We start from the raw sequence: 13,093 nt of genomic DNA, 5'->3' as shown, positions 1-13,093 counted from the left end.
TGGTTGGTGCCTAGCTGGTGCTCAATACACGTATGTTGACAGGTTCAGTGGCTCTGTGACCTTGGGCGCTCTAAGTTTCAGCTTTCTCCCCAGTGAGATGGGAATAGTATCCTCTGCCTTGAAATCAGAGGGAAAAGCAGGAGCACGGAGAGCTTGATGAAGGGCACTCCCTCCCCAGCCTGAGTCCAGCGATGGATCTTCCTTGAAGCCCAGCACAGGGCTGAGCCCAGATGTGTTTGATGATGGCCTTTTACAATGTTTTAATTCTGTATTCAATTAACATAATTGAATGTCTGTTATAACCCTTACCAGGCAATTGCTATGGACCAGACATGGTGCTCAGCACTTAGATTATTTCATTTAATCCTGACAACAAGCATATGAAATAGGTCCTCTAATTATCACCTCCACCCCGCCCTTGGGCAGATGTAGAAACTCAGGTTTTTCAGCAAGCCAGTAACTATGCACCATCCAAGGGGAGCAGAGGACACCTGGGAGGTGTACCCAGGCCCTTCTGCTCTGTCACTCAGCTCTGGCACTGACTGAGTGATGCCATACGCTGTGTGATGCTTGGCAAGTCACTTCACCACTCTGGGATCTGGGATCTACCTCTGTTAAATGGAGATTATGATGATAATAACTATATCTCACGGAGTTAAATACGGTGGTCTTGGTGAAAGCCTGGTCCACCATGCTGGCACTTCTGCGAAGTGGCATGATCAAGTGACTGTGCTAGGGGGACGGAGGGGGTCACTCAGAGGCAGGACAGGGAGCCCAGGGTGAAAGTCCACGAGGAACACAGGAGGGTGGTGGCAATTATGAAGCAAACTCCGATTCCTTCCCCAAGTGACTATCTCTACCCAAGAGGGCAGAGGCCCCAGGCAGCCCTATGACTGCATGCTTTGAATTGAATCTTTCAGGAGACCCACCTCTGTTCTCACTTCCGCTTTATCTTCATGCCAAAGAGAAGATGAGGCCCTCGCATCAGGGCCCTCAGAGTCAGGGTCACCTGCAGCCCTGTTCCAGATGACTCAATGAGGAACTAACTGGGGGATTCCCAACCTGCCCTGGCAGGTCAGAAAGCTCCAGACCACAAGCTGAGTGGGACTGGCTCCCGTCTTGCCCCCAGGGTCCAAGGGTATATAGGCAGAGCACAAGGAGGGGTGTGGATCCTCAAACCCAGGGTGCCTGTTCTCTCACCATGAGGTCAAAGGCCTGAAGTAACCCTTAGAGGATAATCACACTCGAATTGTGAGAGCCACCGTGCACCACAGAACCCTCACTTGGTGGGAGACACTGCTGGGCACTTTACCAACATCATCTCCTTATACTCACAACCATAGCACACATGGGGCCAGTTCCCACTCCCAACGCCACCATCTGGCCCATTTACAGACTCAGAGAGGTCAATGGCTAGAAAGTGACGGAGCCAGGGCTTGAAGCCAGTCTGCTGGTGTCCTGAACCCAGGATCTCCCAAATTTAGGTTCTCCTTTTTTGAAATCAAGACAGAGAGGGAAGCATCCTCCAAATGTGGCTGGCTAAGAAGGACCGCTTCTGGACACACAGAATCCAGGGCCCAGAGGGCAGAGAGGAGGAACAAGAGTTCTCCATTCTATGTTCCTGGGCTCCCTTAGCATCCAGCTGCTCCTGCCTCATCTTGCATGAGGTGCTGTGTGTGGAGGGCCTGGGATAGGAAGTGTGCCATCCATTGTAACAACTCAACAACAAAAACAGGACTTCCCTGGTGGCCCAGTGGCTGGAACTCCATGCTCCCAATACAGGGGGCCCAGGTCTGATCCCTACTCAGGGAACTAGATCCAGCACGCCACAATTAAGACTCAGCACAGTCAAATAAATTTTTTTTTTTAAAGAAAGAAAGAAAAAAGCCAACAAAAACAACTCGAGAAACTCGCTAGGAGAAGTATAGACATTTGGAGCTGGACTGAAAGTCCTAAGGCTAGGACAGGAAGAGGGAGGAGCGGCCACACAGAGGCAACCAGCTTTGGTAAGATGGAAAAAATTGGAAAGGCAGAACCCTGGCTTCCAGGCACAGTTTCCTTGCTTGTTCAGCTTAGGTTTCCCTGTCTGTAAACAGGGCAAAATAAAACTTACCCTCCTGAGTTCCCACTGCTCCTGTTAGGATCACTGCAAAGCAATGAGAAAGAAAGCACTGCACAGACCAAAGAGCCAGACAGACCAACGCATTCTTTGAGTTGACCGCACTCCCAAAGACATGAGGGCCATTGGTCTGACAGACAAAGAGAGGTCCTCTCATAAGAAAAACAGAGTATGCTGCAGGCTTTGGCCTCTGTGGGCTGTGCCCTGATGACCCCTTGCACTTATGAGGTACCTGACATAAGTGAGAAAGAAAGTGAAGTCGCTTAGTCATGTCCGATTCCTTGCGACCCCATGTACTATAGCCTAGTAGGCTCCTCCATCCATGGGATCTTCCAGGCAAGAGTACTGGAGTCGGTTGCCATTTCCTTCTCCAGGGGGTCTTCCCAACGCAGGGGGAATAAACTTCCCAAAGCCCTTTTCGTATACTCCAAGGGCAGTCTCAGTATGTTAGAAGTAGAAGAGCTCTTCAACTTCATTCATTAAGGCTGCCTTAGTTTATATGTAAGGGAAACTGAGGCTTAGAAAGATTCAGCAAATTTCTCAAGGTCACAGGGTTAGTTAGGGGCCCAGTGAAGCCCAGGACTTGGGTTTCCTGATCCCTGGTCAGCAGTGTTTGTTTACACATGCTCCTAATCCAGTCATCTTATTTGATCCTCATCATCAGACCACACCTGTGTCTCCTGCCCACTATGCTCCAGGTCCTGGGAAGGCAGGACCAAGTCTGCACCCCCAGAGCCTAGCACACAGCTGCACACGCAGCATGTGCTAGGTGAAAGCAAGGAGCATTAGCCCTACGGCCAATGAGAGAACATGCTTACTCACAGACCACCAGGGTCAGTGGCGGAGCCAGCCCTGGCACCTTAGTCCCTGGGTTCAGAACCCTTTCCCATACTAGCATAAATCCACATGTCCTGCCAGAATCATCTCTGAGAAGTGCATGGTGGTGCCCATAAGGGCTGAGGGGTTCATGTTCTCATAGGCACTGGATTTGCTTCCACTTCCCAGCTGAGGCACCAGCTCCAGGAACATAATACAGACTGGAAGTGAGAGGAAGTCAGCCCTCCACTGCCAGGCTGCCTCCTCTTGATCAGCTTTTATTGTTGTTTAGTTGCCAAGTTGTGTTGGACTCTTTGCGACCCCATGGACTACAGCCTAAGAAGCTCCTCTGTCCACGGGGTTTCCCAGGCAAGAATACTGCAGTGGGTTGTCATTTCCTTCTCCAGGGGATCTTTCCGACACAGGGATCAAACTAGCATCTCCTGCACTGGTAGGTGGATTCTTTACCACTGAACCAGGTGAGAAACCCCTGATGAGCTTATGCTGTGCCTGAAAGCCTTATAAACATCCCCCCTGCTCCACCCCGCCCCCACAGCTACACACTGCCCTAAGGGAGGTTTTCCATGCCCTCAGGACTTCCTCCTCTCTGCACAGAGAGGTGGCTAGCTCTCCCGATAGCCTTCCTTGCCATCCAATACGTCTAGCAGGAGAGACCACAAAGCTCAGCTCCACTCACCCACCCCCTCCCAACCAGGCCAGCTAATCTGCTCTCTTACTGAAGAGATACAAAGAACCCCTTGATGGGCCCTGAGCGTGCCAGCCATGCCAGGCACCTTGGGGAGCCCAGGGCTGTGACAAAGCAGTCACCAGCAGCCCACTGTCTGCTTCAAAGGAAGGTCACAGATGGCCTTCCTTCCCTGTGGTCAGAGGCCCTGGGATGGCGAGGGCCACTTCAGTTTGGCCAAAGTATTAGTATTAGTCGCTCAGTCGTGTCTGACTTTTTGCAACCCCATGGACTGTAGCCCGCCAGGCTCCTCTGTCCATGGGATTCTCTAGGCAAAAATACTGGAGTGGGTTGCCATTTCCTCCTCCAGGGGACCTTCCCAACTGTACATAAAGGAGACTTCAGCCTGGCCAAAGCCTTCGCCAAGTCCCTGCAGGTCCACACAGCTGATCAGGTACCATGCCCTACTCGCTGACTCTTCATCCTCTCAGCTCCATAACCTTCCAGACCTCTCTGCAGCCCTTCTGGGCTGTCCCAAACTCTCCCAACTGCTTTCACTGCCTGTGGTCCAGCTCCTATTCATACCATCTTCTATGCCCGCACCAGACTGACCTTAATGAAACACAGGAGGCCTCAGTGTGACACTCAAGGCCAGTCACTTCTGCCAAATCCACTTCCCTCCCCTCCCCATGCTTCACCTCATCCTCCCACCTCCCATTCTTCCTGTCACCTCCTGGCACACATTTCTCAAACAGCTGGCTTTTCTTCACACACTTCCCCTCCATACCATGGATTGCCCTTCCTTGCTCCTTCCAAAGCCTGAATCAAGTGCCACTTCTTCTTTCTGAGCTCCTATGGGTGGAGCTGGCTGCTTCTTCCTATATATGTCCATATTAACCACAGGCTTCCTGCCCTGGGTGTGGGGCCTCAGGGATGGTGAGCACCTGGCACCCTACCTGCTACACCTTAGCAAGGCTTAGTCACTGGATTCAGTATCAAGAAAAAAGGTTCTAGTCCTAGTTCTGCCATTTACCAGCTGGCAAACCTTGAACGCTTTCTTCTCAGAACTTCAGTGTACTCATCTACAAAATGGGATAACCACGCTTATCCGGGGAAAGTGAGGGTTCATCATGGGTTAGTGTTCACTCCTGCTCACAGGGGATGGATCTCACTGATGCTCACCAGAGATGCAAAGTAGAAAATGAAAAGACAGGACCACCAGGTACTCCAATCTCTATGAGGAGGCAGAACATTCACTGAGCAGCTACAGTGCTGTCAGGCTCTTTGCAAGCATTAGTTCTTTTAACCCCCACAACAATCCTTCAAAGTCAGTGTTATCATAAGCATTTCACAGTGAAAAACTGAGGCTCAGAAGAGTGAAGCAATATGTCAAAGGTCACACGGACATCTGGGCTCAAAGGGTTAGGTGTGAGGCTGAACAGAGCACCTTCTTTCCCCTCCCTCAGTGTAAACAGACTGGGGGGCTGGACCAGAGCCAGGCCTCACTGGCCCCCCAAAGGTCCTGTTTCAAACCTAGATGCTGGGAATACAAAATATCAAGCAGGTCCCACTGTTTTCTCTCTTTCCCACAGCTTAGAGTTTCCTAGCAGGCGGCACACAGGCACCTTCCCAGGGCAGCAGCTGGTGATCTGGCCCCCTCCTTCGCCAAGTCAAGTCTTGTCTGACGCCCTAGAACACCCACAGGGCTACCAAGCTGGATTTTCCTTTGAAGCTGGGGCAAGAGGAGGAGGAGAGAAAATGAAGGACGTGTGGCCCCGAGTCATAGACCAGGGCCCCACATGTGCAGTAGTCTCTTTCCAGATGGGCCACCCAGGGACCACTCCACGCCCAGCTCTAGGCTCTCCTGGGAACTGTAACAGCTCAAGAAAAGAGGATGTCCTGAACTTACAAACTGGAGAAGGTGGTGGGAAAGCAGGGAGGCAGGACCTGGCCTGTTAGGAGGGCCCTGGCCCAAAAATAACTGGCAGAGACCAAACTACAGGGATGTCAACTGAGCCAGTTATATGATCTCCAAAGTCACAGTCGACTAGGAATAGTGGAGGGCTCAGGGGACAGGGGAACTGCTCTTCCAGATGTTTCTCCCTGCGCCCAGTTCAGATCCATTTCTCCCTAACAGGAAGCCAACAACCACGGGATCCCAGACAGCACAGCTCCTCACCTCATCTAGCTTGCAGCACTGCACACAGTAAAGCTGGGTGGGAAACTCCAGCTTCAAGAGGCCAGTCTTGGCAATCACATAGGAAAAGGAGGGGGAGGCCAGGGACCCACCCCTCTCAGGCCATCTTCCTCAGGCCAGAGACCTGGTATCCACTGAAATCCTTCTTTCCTTTCTTGACCAACTCCAAAAGGGACCCCTTCCCCACAAACAGGTCTGCTCCTCCTGTCCCCAGAGTCCTCTGGCCACCTGTCCCTGCTGAAGATCCTTCTTTCTTCTCCTCTGGTCCATCTTGGACTTCAACAACCAGCTCAGCTGCCAGCCACACCGAAGGGGCCAATGCTATCAGCACTTGGTCTGCGCTCACACCACCACAGGGCCCTTCACTGGCGGGCTGCTTTCTTGCCTCTCCCCATCACTGGCTACTGCTCCACGGCAGGCAGGGACCATCTCAGGCCCCACAAAGGTTCCCTGCAGAGTAGACTCAAAAGATAGACAAGGTGAAGTAAAGAGGGCCTAGGGCTGGGAATCAGGAGTTCTGGGTTTACTTCCTGGCTTTGCTCCCAACTGACTGAACAGGTGAGATTAATCATTTATTTCAGGCCTCAGTTTACCTATCCATAGGATGAAGGCCATCTCTAGGTGGCTTTCAGCTTCCTGACTTGAAATGTGTGTCAGAAAATGTTAACTGATCATTTACTTCTCCGCAGGCCTGAGAACAAAGTGAATAAGCCTGGTCCCAGGGAATTCCCTGGTGGTCCACTGGTTAGGACTCTGTGCTTTCACTGCCAAACTGCCAAGGGTCTGTGTTCAATCTCTGGTCAATCCCAACTCAAGATCCCACAAGCTGCAGCCAAATAAAAAAGGCCTGGTCCTAGTTCTGATGCTCATCAGTCTAATGAGTGTAACAAAGTGGTAATGACAACACAGTCTTATCCTTGCTGGACCATCTCTGTGGACCTCTCACACTGCTTAGGGAGTCAAAGTACTGAGCTAAGCCAGGGAAGGTAAGGGCACACAGGTTCCTGTTAGGGACCTTCTGTTCTACCTGTCCAGGACTTGGTTTACTGCTGGGGCCACCACACCATATTAACGGGTGGGAAAGGCAATGGAAACGGTCCTGACTTGGGAGTCAGAACCTCTGATTTCAAGACCTGGCTCTGCCACTGGTGTACTGTGTGAGCTTAAGCAAGTTCCTCTCTTCTCTGTGACTTGAGTTTCCTCATCGTATAAGAAGTTAGGGTTACACTGGTCAAATTCTTAAGATCCCTTCTATAGGAGAGATATAAGTCTATGATTTCATGATCTACTCACAACAGGCACCAAGCAGTCACCTGAGGAGGAAGCTTCTGATCTACTTTCCTCCCCTACCCCATTAGCCCCTGGCAATTGCCAAAACTGTCTTAAGACAACCTTTGGCCCAAGATGGCTGAAACAGACCTTTAATCTGGAGCCAGAGTCCTGGCCATCTCCACTGCAGCCATCAGGGCTAATGTTTCACTTCTCTGGGCTAGCACATGGACTCCTAGCCCTCAACCACGAGACTGGGTTCAGGGCGGTCACTCTGAAACTTCCCATAACTTCCTCTCTTATGGCCTTGGGCAGGAACTTACTTTTGGCTATTTTTTTTGAACCACAATATTGACTCTACAGGGTACATCCAAGTTTTCAGACACCAGAGATTTTAGGGTGGCCAACAGGGTCAAGAAAGTGAGGCAGGGAGAGAGGAAAAGACCTGGAATCCCACCTCAGCCCCAGCCCTATAGACACCAATGATGCAGAGGGCGTCTGCAAAGCCCGGGTTTGTGGTTGGAGGGTGGGAAAGACAGATGTCTGGCTGTTTGGTTGGGGACTACAGCCAAAGGGAGGTGCTCCCATTGGGGCCTCTCTCTGTTCACAAATACCAGAGGTATGCCCTCATTTTCTCCTCAATTTTCAGACCCTTAGAAGGCAAAGAAAGGAAACTAACATTTTCCTAGGCCACTACTTGCACCAGGCACTGTGCTAGGCACTTTTGAATACTTAATCTCTACAGTAATCCTGGGAATAGGTGTTACTGTTGCCCTTTACAGTGAGTAAACAGGCTCAGAGATTCAAGCTCTTGCCCAAGGTCACACAGCCAGCAAGTGTGATTTCTTCCTAAATCTGGCCTTTTCCCACTATTTCACACTGCTTTGTACCCTGAGATCTAGTTAACTTCCTGATAAGCATGTGGTAGGAATTTTTATCTCCCAGAATTCACCAGCAAATCTGAACTCTTTCCTTCCAAGCACCCACAAATGCAACTGGTAACTCCTTTCCCACTTTTGACCTCATCCCTCCCAGGACCCTAATCTCTGGTGTTTGCTCTTCAATTCAAAAATATACCCTAAGTCCTCTTTGGGTTCTCACAAGCTACTCCCTGGGGAACTGTGACAAAGCTTCAAGTCAGAGTGAAGGATCAGAATAAGGGGTGTTCTCTGAGTTCTGGACTGGACTAGGCTTGGCTTGCTCTGAGCAAGTGGGAAGAGGCTGGAGGAGAGAGATCCAGTGGGTAAAAGAGAACTCTCCTTAGGGGAGGGGCCTGCATTTCTCTCCAACTTTCCAAAGGAGAAGGAGGTCTGGTGAATACGAGGCTTTGGGACCGTGGAAAATCCCAGAAGTGAACTTTATGGGGTTGCTTGTGTAGGGTGGGTATCTTAAAGATGGTCAAGCCTCTTCCATAAGTCATAAGAGAGGCTGAAGAAGCCTTAGACGATCACAGCTGGTCAGAGAAGGGGAGGAAGGACCCTCTGGAATAGGGTCATGGCTGAGTCCTGTAGGCTCTCCCAGGTGATTGTGTGGTGCTCTCTATTGAAGGGGAGGCACATCTCAAGGGAGGCTTGTCGGTTCCGGGCAGAACACTGGTCTCAAGTGACAGGACAGCTGGGATGTGAGTGGGCTCTGGAGTCCATCTTTCCTAAAGGGATCACCAACCCATACATATGATCCCTGTGAGGACTGGACTCAGGGAGTACTCTGGGGGCAGAATATGGCTGCTCAGCTCACCCGGCTTGGAGGGAAGGTGCTGCTCCACTGACTCACACTGCTCTGCCTGCCAGCTGGGGGCTCCTGGGTGTGGGAGATCTAGGTGTGCAATGAGCGGGGCCCCTGCTGTCTCCTTGCCTGCACTCTGGTCTGCGTTTGAAGAGGAAGCGTCGACAGTCTGTCCTGGAGGTGAGGTACCGTCCCCCTGCGGGTACTGGGAAGGGGCAGTGCCTGCCCACCTGTTGCTGGTGACAGGGAGAAACTTGCCTCTGAGGGGGAGGCGGGCATTCTCTGTCCCTTCCATGAGGGGAAGTGACTCTCTATCCCAAGGTGGGAGGGAGGTGACCAATGTCAGTCTATCTAGAGGTCCCTGTGCCTTGAGATGAGGGTCAGTCTGTGCCTGAGCGCGGTGGGGGCAGGGCAGCCCGTCCCTCTGAAGTCGGCCTAAGGTGTCCCCTTGATGTGGCGGTGGCGGCTGCTGAGACAAGGACGTCAGTGGGTCTGGTAGGGGGCGGGATACGGAGAATACCGCGCTGTTGGGGAAGGGGAGACCACCTATGAGCCTGTCAGGAGCTGGCCGAACCAACCAGCCCTAAGGCGAGGGTGGCAGCGCTGGGGTTGGGAAAGGTAGCAGTCGATCTGTGTGCTCCGGTGAGGAGAGCACTCTAGGCCCTTCCTAGGGGCGGGTCAGTCCGCCGGGGGTGGGGGTGGGGGGGGAAGGTGCGGGTGGGGCAAAGGAGATAAGGGATTGTTGTTCCTGGTTGGAAGGGAGACGTGTCTGTCCTTCCTGAGAGCGGCTCTGTCAGCGTCGAGGCACCGCCGCGGGTCCTGCCCCGGCCCCTGGTCCCCTGGCTCCGAGCCCCAGTGATACTCACGCGCCCTCGGCGCCCTGCGAGCCCACGATGAAGCCGAACTTGTCGATGCGGCGCTCGGCGAAGCCGTTGGTCTCTGAGTCGGAGCCCAGAGAGCTGAGCTCGTCGGCGGCTGCGGCGTCGGGGCCCGGGGCCAAGCTCTCCCGGGTCCCCGACAGGCTCCCCTGAGCTGCGGGCGCGCGCGGCCCGTTCTCTTCGAAGCTCTTCGCCATCCTGGCCGCGCCCGCCGCCTCAGCTTCAGCGGCCACCTCAGCCGCCTCAGCCTCCCGACCTCCGCCGACGCCGCCGACGCCCCGCCCACGCGTCGCGCCCATTGGTCGCCGCAAAGCCGGGGGCGGGGCCCTAGGACTTCCCTGGCGCTTCCTCCCCGCAACGCCCAATGGGTGCCGCGGACCCCAGGGCCCGCCCACCTCCCCCAGGCTGGCGCCAACAGGCCCGACGTGAGGGGGCGGGGCAGCCGTCACCCGAAGCCCTCCCCTCCGAACTGCCAATCACCGAGGGCTCACCTGAAAGAGCTTTAGGGCTTTTCCGGATTAGCCCCTGCCTGGCGGATACCTGCAGCACCGCGAAGGCAGAGACCGAGGGCGCCCTCTGGGAGTACTCGCCCTCTCCTCGCGAGACCTTAAGGACGTGGGTGAGGATTGTTTTCCCATTCATTTATGAGTAGCTCTGAGGAGACTCGGGATGGGTTCGGGGACTCGCCCTGGGACATGGCAGCTTGAAGAGGTAGGCTGAGACAGAAATTCAGCAGCCCTTTCCTTCCCCTGCTCACTGCTTCTGGGGCCTATTCAGTTCAGGTCAGTCGCTCAGTCGTGTCCGACTCTTTGCGACCCCATGAATCGCAGCACGCCAGGCCTCTCTGTCCATCACCAACTCCCGGAGTTCACTCAGACTCATGTCCATCGAGTCAGTGATGCCATCCAGCCATCTCATCCTCTGTCGTCCCCTTCTCCTCCTGCCCCCAATCCCTCCCAGCATCAGTCTTTTCCAATGAGTCAACTCTTCGCGTGAGGTGGCCAAAGTACTGGAGTTTCAGCTTTATTGCTGCTGCTGCTGCTAAGTCGCTTCAGTCGTGTCAGACTCTGTGCGACCCCATAGACTGCAGCCCACCAGGCTCCCCCATCCCTGGGATTCTCCAGGCAAGAACACCGGAGTGGGTTGCCATTTCCTTCTCCAATGCGTGAAAGTGAAAAGTGAAAGTGAAGTCACTCAGTCGTGTCTGATTCAGCTTTATTAGGGAGACCTAATTAATAAGAACGACTTCCCTGGTGGCTCAGACGGTAAAGCGTCTGCCTACAATGCGGGAGACCCGGGTTCGACCCCTGGGTCAGGAAGATCTGGAGAAGGAAATGGCAACCCACTCCAGTATTCTTGCCTGGAAAATTCCACGGACGGAGGAGCCTGGTAGGCTACAGTCCATGGGGTAGCAAAGTGTCGGATACGACTGAGCAACTTCAATGTCAATGTCAGTAAGAATAATGATCAAGGACTGTTGAGCCACTCACTGCCCTGAATGACTTCTACCTACTTTCTCTTATTTTTCCAAGAGCCTTATTGAGATATATAATTGGGTTTAAAGTATATAATTGTGTTTTAAGTATATTTGTATTGTTGTGCAGCCATCACTGTAACCTAATTTTAGAACGTTTTCATCACTCCAAAAAGAAATTCATTCCTATCCTTACCAGTCACTCCCCATCCTTCCTCCCCCAGTCCCTGGCAACAACTAATCTGTCTCCATAGTTCTGCTTTTTCTGGACATTTCATATAAATGGCATCATACAGTGTGTGGCCTTGTGTCTGGCTTCTTTCACCTCAGATGTTTTCAAGGTTCATCCATTTTCATGTCTCTTGGGTAGATAGCTAGGAGTGGGAATTGCTGGGTCTTTAACCTTTTGAGGAACTGGCAAACTGTTTTCCAAACTGGTCACACCATCACACCATCTCTTGCAATCTTTCAGCAAGGAGGTAGATAACTATTTTTAGGTTTCACTGGTGGCTCAGTGGTAAAGAATCTGACTGCTAATGCAGGAGACTCAAGTTCAATCCCTGGGTCTTGAAAATTCCCTGGAGAAATAAATGGCAACCCACTCCAGTATTCTTGCCTGGGAAATTCCATGGACGGGCTACAGTCCATGGGGTCACAAGAGAGTCCAGCATGACTTAGCGACTAAACACCAGAGACTATTTAGTCCCATTTTACAATTAAAGAAACTGAGGTGCAGGGAAGTGCTGTCAGCTGCCTGAAGTCTCAGGACTAGCTTGTGGCAGAGCCAGGATTTGAATCTAGCTCTTACCAACAGCATTCTTGGCAACAGATACTCTTGCCTGGAGAATCCCACGGACAGAGGAGCCTGGCGGGCCGGAGTCCGTGGGGTCACAAAGAGTCGGACACGACTGAGCGACTAACACTACTACCACTACTACTTACCAACAGCTTCTACTGGGAAGCACAGGCTAACAGTATTTATATAGACTTAGCTCCTGGCAGCCAACTTCTTACCCCAGGGTTTATCAACTCATAGAATCGTAATGGTAACTCCTCACCTCAGTCCAGTACTTCATGGCTCATAAGTCACAACCATATTGTCATGACACTTGCCTGCAGACCTATTGGGAGACAGGCTTAGAGAGGAGAAGGGACCAGAAGACCCAAGCCTGAGTTGCAGAACCTGGGATAGGCTGCTAAGGGGCCCAAAGCAGCCCCAAGAAGGAAGGTCTTAAGCTGTGACTTCACCAGCCATTCCTTAATGCCATGTGGCTCAGACATTCTTGAAGACTTCACTGTGCAGTCTTGACATTCCATAGGCTTCTGGTTTTCCATAAACAGGGCAATAACAGATACAAGGGTGAGCACATGCTATTTTGGTCTTAAACTCTGTCTGGAGGATGTGTTCCACCTCTCTAGCAGCTCCAGAGTGGTGGGCTCTTAGTCCTTGCTCCCAGGAAGGGCAGAGTACACCTGGCCAGAGGAGGAGGGCCTATCCCAAGGGAGGGAGAAAGAGTCACATGCCTGGATCAAATGTCCAGGTCTGGCAAAGTATCCACAGCCCTTTGACTGCAGTTCTGGTTCTACACTCATATCCCAAACATGCTCAGCTCTATGAGGCGCCTGTACAATTCACTTCAGGGGCATTTGGGGTGGGGGTGGGGGTGGGCAGATTAGAAGCATCCAGTGTCCTTCCTTAGGAGACTGGATAGATGTTGATCTCAAGTTAAGGCCTTGAGGCTCCAGCTTTTACTTTTCTTACATAAGACCATCCAGGGGAGCTCCTGGTGTTCCAGTGGTTATGATGGCACTTTCACTGCCGAGGGCACGGGTTCCATCCCTGGACAGGGAACTGGGATCCCGCAAGCCACAAGGGGATGGCAAAAGAAAAAAAAGGACCACCCTTGATGTAAATCTCTGCTGTCACTGT

General features: G+C 52.4%; 1 protein-coding gene across 1 annotated transcript in view; it reads right to left on the bottom strand.

Moving 5' to 3' along the window:
• TBC1D10A (TBC1 domain family member 10A) overlaps positions 1–9,981 on the bottom strand; it is a 28,724-nt gene extending 18,743 nt beyond the window's left edge. Inside the window, exon 1 of the mRNA XM_005887513.2 lies at positions 9,678–9,981. Coding sequence (XP_005887575.1) covers positions 9,678–9,886 — 209 coding nt within the window. The 5' untranslated portion in view covers positions 9,887–9,981. The remainder of the gene's footprint in view (positions 1–9,677) is intronic.
• Positions 9,982–13,093: the final 3,112 nt, after the last annotated feature.

This window comes from Bos mutus, chromosome 17 (genome assembly GCF_027580195.1).
Source record: "Bos mutus isolate GX-2022 chromosome 17, NWIPB_WYAK_1.1, whole genome shotgun sequence".
Lineage (NCBI taxonomy): Eukaryota > Metazoa > Chordata > Mammalia > Artiodactyla > Bovidae > Bos > Bos mutus.
Note: the sequence above shows the minus strand (reverse complement) of the source record. Positions and strands in the feature narration are given on the sequence as shown.